Here is a 17,085-nt window from a genome sequence, read left to right on the forward strand (position 1 = left end):
TTCAAAGTGTTAACGAATTGAGCAGATAAAAGTCGAGCTGTATCATTCTTGGGAACGATTTGCTGTAGTTTGCGGTGTGAGCGCGCCGAATAACGACTTTTTTGTTTGAAAAACTCCCAAAAACTTCAGTTTTGGCCTGTTTTTTTTCAAAATTCTCTGGCCGAACAGAAAAGTTAGTCAAGATTTATTTTATAGAGTTTCGGGAGAACAAAGGAAAAAACTATTCTAAATATTGATTTTTTAAAACCACCCCAACACATGAGAAAATCAAAGCACAGCAATTGATTGCCTCATCTACGAGTTGATCGCGTTTTAGACCATACTTTATTTAATTTCAGCCAATCATGTTCTCGTTTTTTCCTACCACCATATTTTGAGTTCTGATTATTTTTGGGGAATACCAAAAAAACTAAAGTCAAGAAAGGATTTTAAAATCAAGCAATTATCGCTGATAACTGATAAGCGAGCATGAATGAACAAAATTTCAGTTAGATGTCAAAAAATTATTTCAGTTAGATATCAAAAATTATTTTAGCAACTAGGGTCGAGATACTTGTTTTAAACTTTGACTCTAAAAATCAATTTCATCTCAGTAGTCGAATATGATCCTCCTTAATCGAGGCAACAGTCGAGCAAAAAAAGCAAAAGATACCTCGAGCATGGCCGAAACATCCTACATTTTTGAAAAACTGTCAAAACAAGCCGTGATCACCTCAAACCCCGGCTTACAAACTCCACCCTTTAATTTTAAGTGTCTCAATTCCGAAAAAAATGCTAAATTAAGATTGATATGCGGTTATGACCAAACTGATGGTTTTGTATGAAAATTGTTCTATCCGAAGTCTGCTCTTACTACTAATTTGCTTTATCGTAGTTTTTAAGTTTTGTTTGGATATTGATAAAAAAAAGTTTTCAGAATTTGAACCCATCTTAGAGCAGAAAAAATTTATGTCCTCCAAACAATTCGATTCCACTTCAGAGCTGCTGAGCAGCGCTTCTAGACAATTCGGACAAAGACAATTCAGCCGATTTGAAATTCAGAAAATACAGCCAAGAATATGCAGACAATTCAGCCAGAGACAATTCAGCAAATAATAGTGACCGCCGCAGTCGCGCCAACGTGTTGCGAACTTGCCAACAGAGGGTAGGACTCTATACGAAATTTAGAGCCGGTTATCGCCGCGAAGCGGCGACGAGCGCGACCTTAAGCCGAGAAATAACTCCGAGTTTTTTCTTTCGAATCTAGCGTTTTGTAAAACTGGCTGAATTGTCTGTATACTTTTGGCTGAATTGTCTGAATTTCAAATTGACTGAATTGTCTTTGGCCGAATTCTCTTTGCACCGCTGAGCACAACACTACGATCCAAAAGTTAAATTGATCTACCATTTCAAATTGGGGCTTATAGTTGAACCTAACAGTTGCGACAGAAACCTGATTAAAATCTAAACCCAACGCTCAACCAAAGTGTAATAGCTCGGGTAGATTTTGGTCTGCAATCGTTGTCTTTCAAATGTCGTTATATTGATTGACTAATAACTTACTGAGTTTAAAAAAATGGAGTTTGTTTTTGCGCGCTTAGATAATTGTAGACCTCGATTTGCTGTTGACATCTATGTTTGCTTAATCCAGACAAAACGCCGGAGGAAAAAATTTGCTGAAACTTGCAAGTGTAGTTAGCTTTGCTGTGCTAAGAACAGTAAAATCTCAGCCACCGGAGTTTTTGTGTCAATTGGACTAAACTCCTTCAAAAACCTCGAGAAAATTTTGTTTATCTCAGTAGCTTAATCCCTATTATCAACGGTGTATCCCCAACATTTTCAAAATTATCATTAAAGCAACAGCGAAACGTAGTATCTCGAAAACATGGTATTCTTGACGTATTTCGAATATCACGGAAACAAAACCTACTGACTCGCAGTTTTATGTAATTTTTTTGGTACCAGGATTTTTCCTGGCACCAAAAAAAAGACATAAAAATGCGCGGCTTCGAAAAAAGGGCAGGCAGTCGCTTCAAAGAAATCAAGAGCCTTGGACCAGATAAGTTTACTTATAGAACATATTGCGAGGGCTACAAGGACCGAAGGCACCTGCATTCAACTTCAAACAATAACAAGGATAGCCGGTTACTGTGCAAGCAGCACAGAATGTTCCGACCACAGTCTTAAAAAAATACAAAATGTTTTCTAAAGTTGATGTCGTTTTTTCTGCATGATAAAATAATCTGAACGCATAATTAGAACTTTGGCATATTCAAGAGTCGTAGTAAAAATAGATCATTTGGAAAAAAATTTGAAAAAAATTTTGATTTCCAAAATTGCGCTAAAAAGCTTAAGGGGGCTATTGCAAATACTAACTTCCTTACTTATCAAAATTAGACCAAAAATCAAAATTTTCAAGCCAGTTTTTCTCGAAATTGTGAATTTTCTTTTGAAACTTTAAATGTCTTTCGAATCACGACTGAAAGGGCTTTAATATGATATATCATTCAATTCGGTCCGATAATTATTCGTGGTAGCTAATTTTGCTTGGAAAACAAAAAGAAATAATCTGAGACACACCCGAATACAAATTTCCTCCCGATTTTCAATGGTCGGAACTATAATCGATTATATTATCATGTGGATATCACTCCTTCTAAAACTGAGAAAAGAATACACCAAGATCATTTATTATTTTACTGTTTTCTCGTTTTTATAAATATTTGCAATCGATTTTAAAACATTTGAATCAGTGTTACATTTGAACATTTGAATCAACAAATTATTATTAATTATAGAGCATTTGAAACAACAGCTTTTTGATACAGTTATAACAGATAATTATGGAGTATTTTAATCAAATTTTCATTTTTTTCTTACAAAATATATTTTGTACTATTTAGAGATATCTTTTCGGTGACGGACCCTAAAGTTTTTTTAAAGGCGCATTTGGTGCCAATATCTACTAATTAATTATAAGGGGGAAGTGCTCGCCAAAAAAAACGCAATTTTTTGGTCAACGTTTTCCAAAAAATGTCTTAAAAACAACTTTTTTGGCCTGCTTTTTTTAAAATTTGCCTGCGGCGCAGAAAATTTGGCCAAAACAGGGTCTTTGTAGTGCCCTGGGAGAGCTCGGCTTTACGAGGCCAAACTGTGCACTGGATGGTTCCACAATTTTATGCCTGTATGTTCTCGGATTCCAGAGACAAGTCTTAGAACATATTCCAAAATGTAAGTGGGTTCCAATTACAAAATTTCAGTGGATTCCGCTTACAAACAACTGTAAAGTAAATTTTGTCGGCACATTGATTTTCCTGCAGATTCCGGTATAGGTAGCTGTTCCGGATTCCGCAAATGTAAGCGGATTCCAGAAATTTAAGAGGATTCCGAAAATTTATGCGGGTTCCGCTTACAATATGCGGATTTCACTTGCAGTTGCGGATTCCGCGACATCTTAATTTTACTAAACACAAATAGTATTAGTTGTTAATGGATTCCACAAACTTGTTCTGGATTCCTCACATTTTGTAGCGGATTCCGCAAATTGTCTGTGTTTGGAGCAATTTTGAGCAAAACGGCGTTTTAACTATTTGTTCGTGGAATCCAAAATAGCAGAGAAGATAAAAAAAAATAGCAATTTTGCGGATTCCGGGACAAATCTGATTTTTGCCTGTTGCGGAATCCGCAAAAGAATGGTCGACAAAAAAAAGTCACCCCCCCCCCCCCCCCTCGAGAAAATCCTAGATCCGCCCCTGCTAGAGCACCAAACATAGTGGGTTGCTGAGCAAGCTGCGAAACTCTGTAACCACAGTTTTCCAAAAACAAACGCGAAAAAAAACTTGAGTTTGTTTTTCGGTTCTTGCTTCAATTTTTGTCTTGTTTTGCTGCTGTTTTTCTTGTTATTGTCAGTGTAGTGATTTAAAAAACCGCATAGTTTTAAAAGGAAATTTCGATGAAAAAAGAATGATCGGGCTCTAGTTTTTTCAAACTATCTGATGCGGTACGTAATTTTGCGTGGTAGCTAATCACACTAATCCCTGCTTTCTTCGATTCTGATTGGCTGATACTGTTTTAGTCTGCATATTGGCCTGTCTGCTTACGTTGTGTAACCATGTGGTCAAAAATATTACTTGGCTGCCAATTTCAGGTTTTGAACATCTAGATTTGCAAATTTGAATTGACTGCAGAAATACGAAAATGAATGTTTCATGCTTGAAAAACTTTAGTCTATGTAGTTTTGTTTGATTAGACACAGGCGCGGATCTAAGAATTTTTCGATGGGGGGCAGATTTTTTTTAGATCGACCAATTTAATTTTCTGAGCTCTCCCAAATCACTATAAAGACGCAGGCGCCCTTAGAAAAATTTTAGGGTCAGTCAGCGAAAAATGGATATCTCAAAACAGTACATAGAGGGGACCCTTTGGGTCGGCAGGGGGTCAAATCTCTGCGGGGGGGGGGGGGGGGGGGGGAGTTGCGTCCGCCACCCTCTTAAATCCGCTACTGATTAGACACTTAAATGAATAAATAACTATCGCACGCAATAGGCACACATGCCTATCACTTTACTCCCACCCTTGACAAAAAAAACCTGTAGGCAACGAATTTTTTTTCCCGGGAAGAGCAAAACAAAATTCAAAATTTAGCGTTTCAGATCTATATTTTTAGTTTTAGTAATCTGAATTGACAGCTTTTCCTCCTAATCGCTGGCTTTTCTCACTCATACGTTGACTAAAAAGCAGATTTTCAATTGTTTTCCTTTAAAAAAATTTCAGAAATTTTGGAAATATCAATCAAATAAAAAAGTAAGGGTTTCGAAATTGAATAGCTCTCAACCTCATCTGAAGTATATCTTAAGTAACTGATTTGGCTAAAAAAATTGAAAAAAAAGAAACAAATGGTTGCCAAATTTCTCCTCGCTTTGCTGTGGGAACATTTGTTTTGATTTCTCAAGTCAGTGTAAATATAATATAATACCTAATGTTTTTTGCGAGGGGACACTTTTTTGTGGGGAAAAAACTGAGAACCCAAAATTCTTCCAAAACAGTGACATACAAAAAAGCAAACTAATTTGATTGATTATTGAACTACAACTAAAATTAATTTAATGAGTATTATCATATCAAAAATTACAAAGTGGTTGTTTCAATAATTAATTTTCTGAGCTCTGCTCTCATAATCGACTTGGTTTTCACTTTCAATCTATGTCTTTGCTTCCATCGTCGTCTTTTTCATCGTCAACACTATCGTTCACGTATCGAGTATCTCTAGGAGTGATTTGATGTTCGTCCGAGGGGGGTTCCATTCTGGGGGGACTCCGGGGACTAAGGTCCCCCCTTTCTATTCCCTGCAGGGCCATTTCTATGTCGTCCGGGTGGGGATGGTTGGCGTCTGAGAACTGTTCTGAAGACGCCAGTGACTGGTAGCAAGCGTGGAAAAGACGCAATAGCACCAATACCAGAGATATCTGTTAGAATTAAAGAACATCTAAAGTAAGCGTCTTCAAAGCTCGACTTGGAAACGATGTCATGACAAAAACTAGGAAATGTTCGCAATTTTATTCAAAATCATGTGTAGTTTTTTTTAGCTAGACTACAGTGCTGATTTAAATTAACCGGACAAAACGCGTTAAACTTGAAATTTAAAACGGGTTTTTCTCAAATTGGGTTGAGTTTAGGTGAAAACTTATGAAGACAAAACTTGCTTAAAATTTTAGCACAATTAATATGGTGGAAATTGTTTTGCAAAATTCGGGCCCAAAATTTTACCCCAAAAATGGGTCATTTTGGCTTTTCTTAGTTAATCAAAAATTACGCCAAAAAAAAACAGGTCGATCGCAGATATAATTATATCAAAGTGAGCCCCTTACGTAGCCCAACAAACTTTAAGAAGGGTATATTCTCCAAAAAAAATTGTTTTTAAATCAAAAGTGGTTATTTTATTTAGTGAAAAAGACCTTTTTTGTCTATCAAACAAAAATAAATTAGTTTACAAAATGTTTTGGAGAATATACCCTTCTTAAAGTTTGTTGGGCTACGTAAGGGGCTCACTTTGATATAATTATGTCTGTGATCGATTCGTTATTTTTGGGGTAATTTTTGATTAACTAAGAAAAGCCAAAATGACCCATTTTTGGGGTAAAAATTTGGGCCCGAATTTTGCAAAACAAATTACACCATATTAATTCTGCTAAAATTTTAAGCAAGTTTTGTCATAATAAGTTTTTACCTAAACTCAACCCAATTTGAGAAAAACGCGTTTTAAATTTCGAGTTTAACGCGTTTTGGTCCGGTTAATTTAAATCAGCACTGTACATGGTTTGATTAACTATGTAGACTATTTAGTTTGATCAAAATCAAAATATGTCTGCAAGTAGATGATGAAAAACAACCAGAAATATTGAAAGTTATGAGATAAGTCAAATACATATGGTCATTTGAAGAGAAAATGAACAAGACTGCTCTTATATCAGGGCAAAGCGCTGAATATTCCGACTGCCCCTTTACTGTTCTCGAATAGTTTTTGTTCAAAGTTTTTTTGATGAAAAAAAAATTATGTACCTCCAATATCTACTGCAAATGCTAATATTTGAGTAGAATTAATATAGCCAATTATAGTTGCCTTCAATTCAATTTGTAATGATTAAGAGTGCATATAATTTGCCACGCAAAAAAATTTTTAAGTATTAATTTTGCAGCAAGGCCATCCAAATTTTAGTCTATTGCAAGTATATTTGATTGGCAATCTAATTTTTTCTGGATCGATAAACATACGCTGTCAACTTTTGAAAAATTGGTCTGAATAAAAACATCTCGACTAATACTTATTCAGGTTTCTCAGCTTTTCGTTTTCGTTTCTGATTGTTTTTCCAAGATCATAAAGATCTAGAATGATTGTTTTGTGGCTATTAGAGCACCATTTTTAAAAGTGCTATTTTACCGTTTCCGCAACACGGGTCGTTGCCCCACTCTAAATCATTGCCAGCTGTACCCATGTGAAAATTAGTGTTCAACGCTTTTTTTCGGCTTTCGAAGTAATTGAGGAATATATATGTCTGGGGAGGTTTTTTATTACTTCAGAACGATTGTAGAAAATTGACAGAATATGGGTGGGTTTCAATCCGGATATCGTTGAAATGCCAAGCGAAAATGCTTTCAGTTGATTAAAATGTGGATGGCATCGCTGCTCGAATAGTACTTGGATAGTTTCAATACTTTCTTATGTCTAAAAAATATCCGCATTCACAAAAGCCAAGTTAAAGCCGCTCAAATTTTAGCGGTTGCAATTGATATTGGCAGCACAAAAATGATTGTTTATCGACATTTTTCGAAAGAAAACTTTCAGGGTTTTGACTTGATACACGAGCAGTCTTGTTCAGGTTATCTCGCCCAAAGCTGCATTGCTAGATCTGCAATATCTCAGCATTTCCTTATTGGTTATTCAAAGGAAAATCAGTGCTAAACTGAAAGTTGTTAGATAATTAGTTTTGACGGGTAGTGAAGAAAAGTTAACATATGTGCCTAGTCTGCTATAGGTTTCTGGAAAAAAACACGAACGATTTTTTTTTGTGATTGTTATTTTCCACAAACTTAAAACCTGCAATGATTTAGTCCAGTTCGTCGCTTTAAAACCTATTTTAAGTTAGCTCTATATAATTGCTAATTTAGGGCTAAAAAATTGCTTTAACAGAAATCGCTTACTCATCAATGTTGGTCACTCTTTTCAAGAATTTACAGCGCTGATTTCAATATGGAAATCAAACCAGAACTTTTTTAAATTTTGAGCGTAGTCTCTTATCGTGAAAATTGATTTTTATCAAAACAAGTATTCGTTCTTACAATTTGTCAGGTTGTAGAAAAAAATCATCAATAAATCACAATGTCATCGAAGTACATCAATGATTTTGTTAAAGGAAAATTGGCCATTTAGCCATCATTTATTTATCAATAACTTAGCTTTGACTTTTGGATTTTTCAAAAAAGCGCAAAAGTAGCAAGTCTTAACGGGGATCGACCTCACAATCTATAGGTTTTCAGTCACTTGTGCATCTTTTTTTGTCACCGTAGCTTATTTGATTTCAAATAGTTGATGATATTACTGAACGCTCATCATATGAAAGAATCAATATGCTTGTTGTGATATTCTCTTTTCAAAATAAAGTTTGACAAAAAAGTTTCATTGCTAATTTTTTTTCTGAATCATCCCTGACAAAAATTCAACTTCCCAGTTCTGATTAATCAATGAGACGTTGCCAATTTATCGCTGAAAAAAAATCATCACCAAATCAATGATGTAAATATTAATAAAACTGGGTTTTTAAGGATAAATCGACGATTATCTATGAAAGTTGAACAGAAATTAGATCAAATTTCCGAAGTTTAGATTTCAAAGTTGTTGCGAAAACTAACCATGCATAGAGCAATACAGAATACAAATAACTGCGAAGAACTATCACCACCACTATCTTCATCTTGTTGTGATTCCCCCTCACTATCCTGGCTATTGCTACTGTCAATATTCTTGGCCAGAAGATTGATTGCGAACCAAATTGACACCAAGTAGGGCGAAACCACAAAACGCAGAACATGTTCGAATATGAGAAAATCTGCAGCTGAATAGACGATTAAGATCACGCACGTTAGAGGCATTAATATGTTAATTGCAGTATTTTCCGATCCCCCCTCAAGGTTGACTAAATGGGTGATGACATTGCACAGTTCGAAGAGTAAGAGACAGGGAATAGATAGGACTCCGTTCTGGGCGAATATCTTGAGGATCCAGAACTCCCGAGTGAAATCGGAAAGCAATTGGTCTCTTTTGCCACTAAAATGAAAAACTTAATCTTCAACTGCGATAGTTGGATTCTTGAAACAAAGTTTAGAAGCGTCAAAAGTTTCCTTTTTATGGGTCTACACAGGGGCTGATCTAGGATTTTCTCGAGGGGGGCCGGATTTTCAAAAAAAATATATTTTTAGGCCGACCAAATTGATTTTCGGAGCTCTCCTAAAGCACTAAAAAGGCCATTTTTGGAAAATTTGAACAAAAAAAATCGAGTTTATTTTTGGCGCGCGCTCCCCATCAAAGTTAGTATACATTGGCGCGTCGAAGGCGCCTTTAGAAAAACTTTAGGGTCTGTCACCAAAAATGGATTTCTTAAAAATTACCAAATGGATTTCATAAAAATTACCGAATCCCTGAGGGGGGGGGGAGGAGGGGGAGGGAAAGGGAAGAGTACGCCCCCGTCCCCCCTCCCTAAATCCGCCCCTGGGTCTACATTTTTATTCTACTTAATACTATAATTTTTATCTAAAACGCGCTAAATTAATCATATAAATGTGGCGAAATAGCGCGTTGAAACAAACAACTTCACTTTATTACATTTTTTCTACAAACAGAGCTGAAACCTTCAAATTGCTGAAATTTATAAATTATTCTAATTATAATCTTAATATTAGATTTTCAACGATCAGTTTTTGACAAAAATTTGCATTTTATTCCCCAGACAAATTTTTTTTCCAACATTAGAAGGAATATTTGTACCTGAAGTTGTAGCAAAGCGACACTGATGCAGATACTGCGCACAACAAGACAAGAATCACAAGCCACAGGCAGGCATAAGGGTAGTTAATGTCCGCCAAAAATGGCCATAGACACAGTCCACACAACAGGAGAATTAAATGAGAGTAAAACGAAAGGGATAAAACGGGGGGAGACAGTCGGAATAGACATCCCCCCTCCCCATCTTCGCCATCTACAGCCCCCTCAGTAGCATCTGAAGATTGACTAAAGAGCACACTTTGGGACCAGAGAATCCAGACTAGGTTCCAGATGTATACAAGTGCTATTAGGAGGTAGTATGTAGATGGGGGTTGGAGGGGGGTTTCTTGGCTGCTCAGTGCGTCGGATAACGAGCTGTGGAACATGCCTGGAAAAGATACCACAATGTCAATTAAAATCATTCCGCGTTTTTTTAAAATTCCGGACAACAAATTTTTTATTCAGTTTGAAAATTAGAGCTCTGTATTGTATAATTATTTCTGTATCAAGAAAAAAAGATGCAATCTGCTTTTAGCTGGGGCATATGATACGACATACAAAACCCTAGTTCGTTTCGTGCGGTCTAACCCCTTTTTAATTTATAATAATATCCGGCTGCGCAGCAGTACAAAAATTGTTTTTTTTTTTTAAATAAATTTAACTTGTTAAAGCACCGATCTTACAGAGAGTAATAATTATCTAAGGTGGCCTTTGTATTCTAGAAGGCTCGGATCGGTTGAGTTTCGGATTCAATTTTTCAACCTCACTAAAGTTAAAATAAATTAGACGACTTCAAAGTCACTTTTCAAACATTTGAGCATATCAATCCCTCTATTTGACAACAAGTAGACAAAAGTGAGAGGAAAATTTCATTCATTTGGGTTCATGAGAGCATAGACAAAGAAAACCAAAAACAGTTTTTACAAAAGTAAATTCATCCACTTGGGGCGTTACAATAACGATTTACCCATTTAGGGGGTGGGGGGGGAGGAAATAACAATTTACCCATTTGGGGCGTTGCAGTTGCGAATAGAATGAAGAGAAGGATGACGAGGAGGTAGAGACAGAAGGAGACCCCTGCCATCACCCGCCGCACCCACAACAACATCAGGGAGTAGTCCTCCTCCAACACCACAATCTCCCTCTCTCTACTCCCCACCCCGTAATGATCCCCCCTACTCTTAGAGTGTCTTCTGTCTCTGTGTTCTCTGCCCCCCAAGATGTGTCCACTATGACTGGAATCGGCACTCCGGTCAACCCCAATTGCACGGTAGTGACTCACACTGAAAGAAAAAACAAGCGGTTTAAGGGTAGATGTCTACGTGATTTTGAGAACAAGCTCACCAGACTAAGGATCCCCCTTTGGTACCATTTGACGATATCTATTTCTAGCCGACCACGTATAGACAAAAATGCTAGTTTTTAGTGGGAGAGGGGCAAAATATTTTGAACTTCCACCCCCTCAAGAAAAATCTGGATTGCACTTTTGCCATTTTCGAAAAAACCCCACGTTAGTTTATGAGAAGGAAAACCACTATAATTTGAGCAAAAAGTTGAAAACTGAAAAACAATAATAGCCGTTGTTTTGTCATTTTCATTTGCAAAGCAGTGACTCATGCTGTAGGCGTAATTTATTTCATTGGGTCTCAAAATTGCATTTTAGTTCCAAAACAAGATTGCCCGTTTATCAGGGCAAAGCCCTAAATGTTTTGATTGCACTTAAAGGCCAAGTAAAAATTTTTTGGTTGAAAAAAAGATTCGACAGTAAACTAAATTGAAAAAATAGGTGCTATATACCCCACATGCTATAGAAAACACAAAGGGATAAACAAAACTGCTCGTATCACGGCGAAGCCCTGAATGTTATGAGTGTCTCTTAAGGTCTATGGTGCAGTAATAACATTAAAAAAAATATGAGATTTTATGAGAAAATCATTCCATTGCACGCCATATAAAGTACAAAGTGATAAATTTCGCTCCTAGTAACAAATCAATTATGGCAAATAAGCTTGATTCAACCAATTTGGAACAATTTCTATAACGGAATAAATCTACGCTTACGCGTTAATAGCGCAAAATATATCGCGCGTTAATTGTCCCAAATTGACCAAAATGATCACAGGTGAAATACTTTTTCAATTTTAAGCTCAGGACAACAATAGCTTTGGAATGATATGAAAAAACCGTCATAAATGGCTGACTAAAAAGCTGAAGTTTTTCTGAAGAAACCCACCCCGAGCACAAATATTCCGTTACTTTCGTTACGAAAGTCGGAACAAAAATTTTGTGTTGCAATAACTCGACCAAAAGATTTGTCTCTATTCATTTTGGAACGATTCAAATCCGCCGCTTACGTGTGTTATAGTAACGCAATGTATCTAGCATTGGTTATCTCTAATTGGCAAAACTAGCAGTTTTGAAACCTTACAACTTGACAAAAAATGACCTAACTTATTTTTCTCTTTTAAACTCCAGGCAAAAATGTCTTTCAAAAGCTGAAAAAAAATTGCTCGAAAAAGCTTATTTTCGAAGGGTGACTGAATAAAAAACCACCCCAAGCATAATTATTCCGCTATATATTCAATGTCGGAACAATTGGAGTTGTAGCGAAGAATAGAGTCGGCGTTAATCTCAAATAATAGTTTCAAAAAACTGAGCTTGCAGTTATGCTTGAAGAATTTTTTCTTATCAGGCCAAGTTTAGAAAGCAACTTTAGGGATTGTGGTGTTTGACCCGGGAATTGTCAATTGCGAAGCGAGTTTGCTAGACACTACTAGCCTTCATGAGGCAAACTTTCTACGAACACTACTCAATAGTTTTAAAGTGTAAATTGATCACGCGTGGCGGTTTATCCCGCACTCATAATCAGTCATATAAGTTCTTCTTAAAGTTTAGAACTTTTGATAACATTGGTTCAGTTAAAATTTTTATTTATCTTAGTTTGATTAATAAAAATTACTCGAACCAGTAAAAGTGTAGTCCGAACATTCAAGGCTTTGCTCTAATATGCGAGGAATTTTGTTAGGATAAGCTTTTAAAATAACTCGAGAAATGTTTAAAAACTCATTTTTTAAAAGTTTTTTTATAGACATCAAACACGACTTAATGAACAAAAAAAGACAATCGGAACACAAGGGGCGACGCCATAAAACGAGCAGCCTCGTTTTGTTGTATCCTGTAAAGCAAATTTGAACAAATTGAAGAATATCCACTGTTCTCAAATGCACTTGCATGCCTCTGCTGTAATATCGAAAAACCCATAAGGTCTCCAAAAAGGTCGAATTTTTATTTTCAATGAAAAATTCTGTTTTTCGATTACCTCAATGGCGGCTACAAACTACAAAAAAATAAGAAATGTAAGTTCTTGCAAGAAATGAAAAGTTACCGATAATTATTCATCGCATTGTTATGATAATTTATTATGCGGCGTAATCAGAAATCCAAAAATAGGCAAACACTAACTGTTTAATGAAGCAAAATCTGCTTTATCAAACAAATAATCGAACAAAAAACTACTCTTAGTTTCTGTAAATTGAGGAAAATCACCTTCTATAGGTCGCTTCTGACGTCTTCCTACTTCTACTACCGTCTCTCCTATCACCCCCAATGGAGTAATAGTTACTATGAGGACGACTGTCCCCCACTCGCCTACTGCTGCTCCTCAGCGTCCCAACTGATGTTGCCCCTTTTTGATCCCCCCACCGATGACTACTACGACTGTTCCCTCTCCCACTCGATTTGTTTTTATCTTTACTTCCACGGTAACGTCGGTTGTTGTTCCTCCTTGGAGCTCCTAAAGTCACGTGACAAGCGATGACTTTGACATTGAACTCGATTTTCATGAACTTTGCAAACAAGACCAAACTGATGATAAAGAAAAAAGAGAAACTTACTATGAACTCAACTTGTTCCTTTTTTCTCTAAATCCTCCAATTATTATGAACTTAAAATGTATAAGAACCTTTAGGAGTCCATAGTTTTTTCAAAAAATTGCAATAGCCATACCCATACCCGGGTTGAAAAATTCATACAGTTTCCCATGCAGTTCATAGATTTAAAAAAGTGTAAAAAGACTATAGGTATGAAAATTGTATGACTAGCAATTTTTCAATACTTTTTTTCGGCATAAAAATTAAAAAAAAATCCAATTTTTTCAACTATATACTATTTTTATGAGGGCCGTTTTTAAACTAATGACTTTTATTATCAATGGCGAAAACTTTTTAGTTTGATAAAAATGCTAGCCGTACCATTCCCATAATTTTGAGAATTGTGTGACTAGAATTTTTTCATAGATAAATTGTATGGAACCCTATGACTTGCATTTTAAGTGTATGGCTGTCAACCCGGGTATAATTTTGGGTTCTAAAATACTTGCCAGTGATAGTTGCTGTTCAGCGTCCATACCTGGTGTTTCTATGACGGAGTAAGGATGAGAGTACTTCAGATAATCCCCCTCCCCCGTTCCACAATGCGAATAATCCCCCCTCGACGAATCCCTGGACTTGTCCCTGGATTGGTCCCTGGATCTGTGTCTATATCTGCGTCACAAAATTTAGCCCAATTTTTTTCTAACACACCAAGTGTATAGAAACAAAATGAGAAATTCTAATTACTTAATTAAACTCAGATAAAAATAAATAATAAATCAAGCTTTTCAATTTTTCAACAGCGTGATAAGAAACTGTCCAGAGATTTAGAGCACCAAATTTAATTTGCGCCAATGATTAATAAAGCCGCACTGTTATTGCAATTTCGCGGCTTGACTCAATTTGAGCCGGTTTTAAATACTTTTACAGCAAAGTAGGTGAACCAATCAACTAAGTTGTCGGTTCGGCAACTGCGTGGTTTTCATAAGCATTCACGGTGCGTTTTCTGTGTCATTTTTTGGCTAATTTTGATCGGTTATGTGTTCATTATTACAAGAGGCTTTTTTCGTTTTGATTGAAGTAAATAGCACACGTGAATTTGTCAAGTGGTTTATAAGATACCACGATGATCAAAACAAGCGCATGTTTGAAGGGCCCCAAATGTCTGTAATAATTAATCATCGGCACTGCTTTTTTCGAAAAAAGCGCTTACGTTTTTACAACGCTCTCAAACACTTTGAGTTTTACTATCTGTAAGATAGACAGGTTTTGCATGAAAACCAAGATACGGTTTCTTAGAGCTGAGAGAAATCTCCCGTCATGAACCGCATATATTCACTTCCAAAAAGATTCCCTCTGGTATTGCTTGACCACATCCAGTTTTTCCACGATAAAAATTTTTAGTTTTCTGATGCCGTCGTTGCCATCAATATACGCTATCATTTAAAAGAGGGGAGCGTACTGTGCCAAACCCGAAAATGTTTATTTGTTCTTAGCCACATTAAACAACTAATGAATTGTGTTTCTAACTTTGTGAGGGGAACACGTGATGACCTGTCTGCTCGTCTGTAGTGAGTCCTACTTCTTGTACTCCTGGGCAGTGACTCATACATGCCAATCTCAGCATAATGCCCCCCACCCCCTCCCCCACCCCCACCCCCACCAACTGTTGGGTGCAACACCATAGTCCCGTAGTGCGATCCTCCCTGAAAAATGAGATTTGCCCGAGTTGACAAAAAATGATGGTCATACACCTCGCATAAACATCTCCAATTTATGGTTTTGTTTTTTTTCCATCCATTTTCAACTTATAGTGAAAATTTTCTAAAGGCGCCTTGGGCGCCATTATATACTAACTGTAAAGAGGAGCGCGCGCCAAAAAAAAACTTAATTTTTTGGTCAAAATTTCAAAAATGTGCCCAAAAACGGCATTTTTGGACTGTTTTTTCAAAATTGTGCCTTCGGCGCTTAAAATTTTGCAAAATAGGGTCTTTATAGTGTTATGGGAATGCTCGGAAAGTCAGTTTGGTCAATCTAAAAAAGGTCGCCAAAGTTTTGAAATGTTTTTAAAAATCTGCCCCCAACCCAACGATCGTATATCTGTACAATATCTTCTATTCCCAGAACATTTGCAGCAATTATAAAGGCAAAAAACGGCTGACCAAAAATTGGTTTACTTTTGGCGCTAAAAACTTTAGATCAGCTTAAATCCTCTCGTCGCAATAGACTGAAATAAGATCCTGCACCCCAACTTTCAATATACATTAAATTTGCTAAACGCTACTTTTGAAATGCTCTATTCTGCTTGGCTGAAAACTCGAATTCGAACCAACTTAACATCCTATTTAAACGTTTTTTTTTGGGGGGGATATTAACTTGGTCTCGAAGTATCTTTTCCAGTAGTTACTGGAGCGCATGCAAAGTTAAAAGTTATGATCGATATACCACAAATCCACGTGACTCATACGGGCTTGCATATCGTTGGTTTCCCTCCCCCACCCCTTCTGGATGAGCGAGGATGACGTCACTGTTGAAGTCACTGTGGTCGCTGTTGAATCTGGGTCTGTGGGCACAATTGGAATCCAGAACGCCTGAAATCTTCATAAATTCATACCGTCGCAATAAAAAAATACAATTTACATATGAAAGGAAGAAAGAAAAATTTTATTGACACCAATTTGTGATTCTACAAAAAAGGGACATCAAAAATTTTTCAGATTTATTATTTCCTTCAAAAAATCTTAAAAAATTACAGATTTATAGAAAAAAAAGAAAAATAATATCCCTAGAAGTTGTGATTATACAATAAACACTAGAAATATTTAAATCAAATAATATTAAAATTGTTTAACAATTTAAGACATGCCTTGGTGGTGGGGCAAAGTGTTGGCAACAGGTGAAAAGTGACTGTTGTCTTGGGATCCCACTGAGTCATTATTGTTTGCCGAGAGCGGATCATCCAGTCCGCTTGTATCCAATTTCAGGCGTTCTTGTTTCGCAGCTGATGAGTTCGGAACAGAGTACGGGTGTTCTGCAAGAGTGTCTTCTTCTGGTAACAATAGGGAGACTTATTTTTTGACATCACCAAAAAATATATGTAACTTATCAAATGACAGAATGCAAAAAATGAAAGATGAAATTGAAATTAGAAAACCTACTATGGGTTTCAACTAGAATGCGTCTGAACTACAAAACAGCCATTGAATCATTACATGATCCTGTAAAAATATTGAAAAAGCAGCGAGCTTTTTACTTGACAATTTCGGTATGCAAAACTGAAAATAAAATCTGATACGAACTTTTACACAATACTTGGAAGTATAAACAAAAATTCAACAAATGTGCTGGGTGGGGGTAAAAAGCTTGAGGGGCCGAGGGGACGAAGTTGAGACTTGGCATTTAGTAAAAGACAGGGCATAAATTCTGCAAACTTCTCGCAAAATTTGCAAAATTTTGCAAAAATAATCGAATTTAGTTTTAAAACTGAAATGGATTATAATCAATTATAATGGATTATAATGGATTTTCATTTCAAAAAAATCGATTATAATGGATTATCTTGGCAAAAAAATCGAAGTCAGTGACAAAAATAATGGATTATAATCGATTATAATGGATTATATTTGTTCAAATATAATCGGTTAAAATGGCTATATAATCGATTTCGCGGTCTGAATTTTACATCCGTAATGGATTATAATC

The 17,085-nt window shown here is 36.2% G+C and overlaps 1 protein-coding gene and 1 long non-coding RNA gene across 2 annotated transcripts; both read right to left on the reverse strand.

Annotated features, from left to right (window-relative positions):
* Positions 1–5,047: 5,047 nt before the first annotated feature.
* On the reverse strand, positions 5,048–15,023 carry LOC134854480 (uncharacterized). The gene is made up of 7 exons (XM_063870743.1): positions 14,914–15,023; positions 13,922–14,055; positions 13,061–13,307; positions 10,520–10,797; positions 9,518–9,902; positions 8,386–8,800; positions 5,048–5,444 (listed from the first exon to the last, which is right to left on the reverse strand). Exons 1-7 carry the CDS (start codon positions 14,994–14,996, stop codon positions 5,175–5,177), a joined length of 1,812 nt encoding a protein of 603 aa, XP_063726813.1. The 5' UTR covers positions 14,997–15,023; the 3' UTR covers positions 5,048–5,174.
* A 10-nt stretch (positions 15,024–15,033) lies between these two features.
* Positions 15,034–16,855, reverse strand: LOC134854481 (uncharacterized). The gene is made up of 3 exons (XR_010164407.1): positions 16,250–16,855; positions 15,829–15,974; positions 15,034–15,089 (listed from the first exon to the last, which is right to left on the reverse strand). It is a non-coding gene; the product is annotated as an uncharacterized LOC134854481 (long non-coding RNA).
* Between the last annotated feature and the right edge of the window lie 230 nt (positions 16,856–17,085).

The sequence above is a fragment of the Symsagittifera roscoffensis genome, chromosome 9, assembly GCF_963678635.1.
Source record: "Symsagittifera roscoffensis chromosome 9, txSymRosc1.1, whole genome shotgun sequence".
In the NCBI taxonomy this organism is placed as follows: domain Eukaryota; kingdom Metazoa; phylum Xenacoelomorpha; order Acoela; family Convolutidae; genus Symsagittifera; species Symsagittifera roscoffensis.

What these genes read in the sequence shown, in the direction of transcription:
- LOC134854480 (XM_063870743.1), bottom strand. Translation starts at nt 14,996, where the DNA reads ATGTATGAGTCACTGCCCAGGAGTACAAGAAGTAGGACTCACTACAGA. An exon ending in TCACGTGTTCCCCTCACAAA is followed by an intron (nt 14,056 to 14,913) that starts GTTAGAAACACA and finishes TTTGTGACGCAG; the next exon opens with ATATAGACACAGATCCAGGG. An exon ending in TCGCTTTGCTACAACTTCAG is followed by an intron (nt 8,801 to 9,517) that starts GTACAAATATTC and finishes TTTTCATTTTAG; the next exon opens with TGGCAAAAGAGACCAATTGC.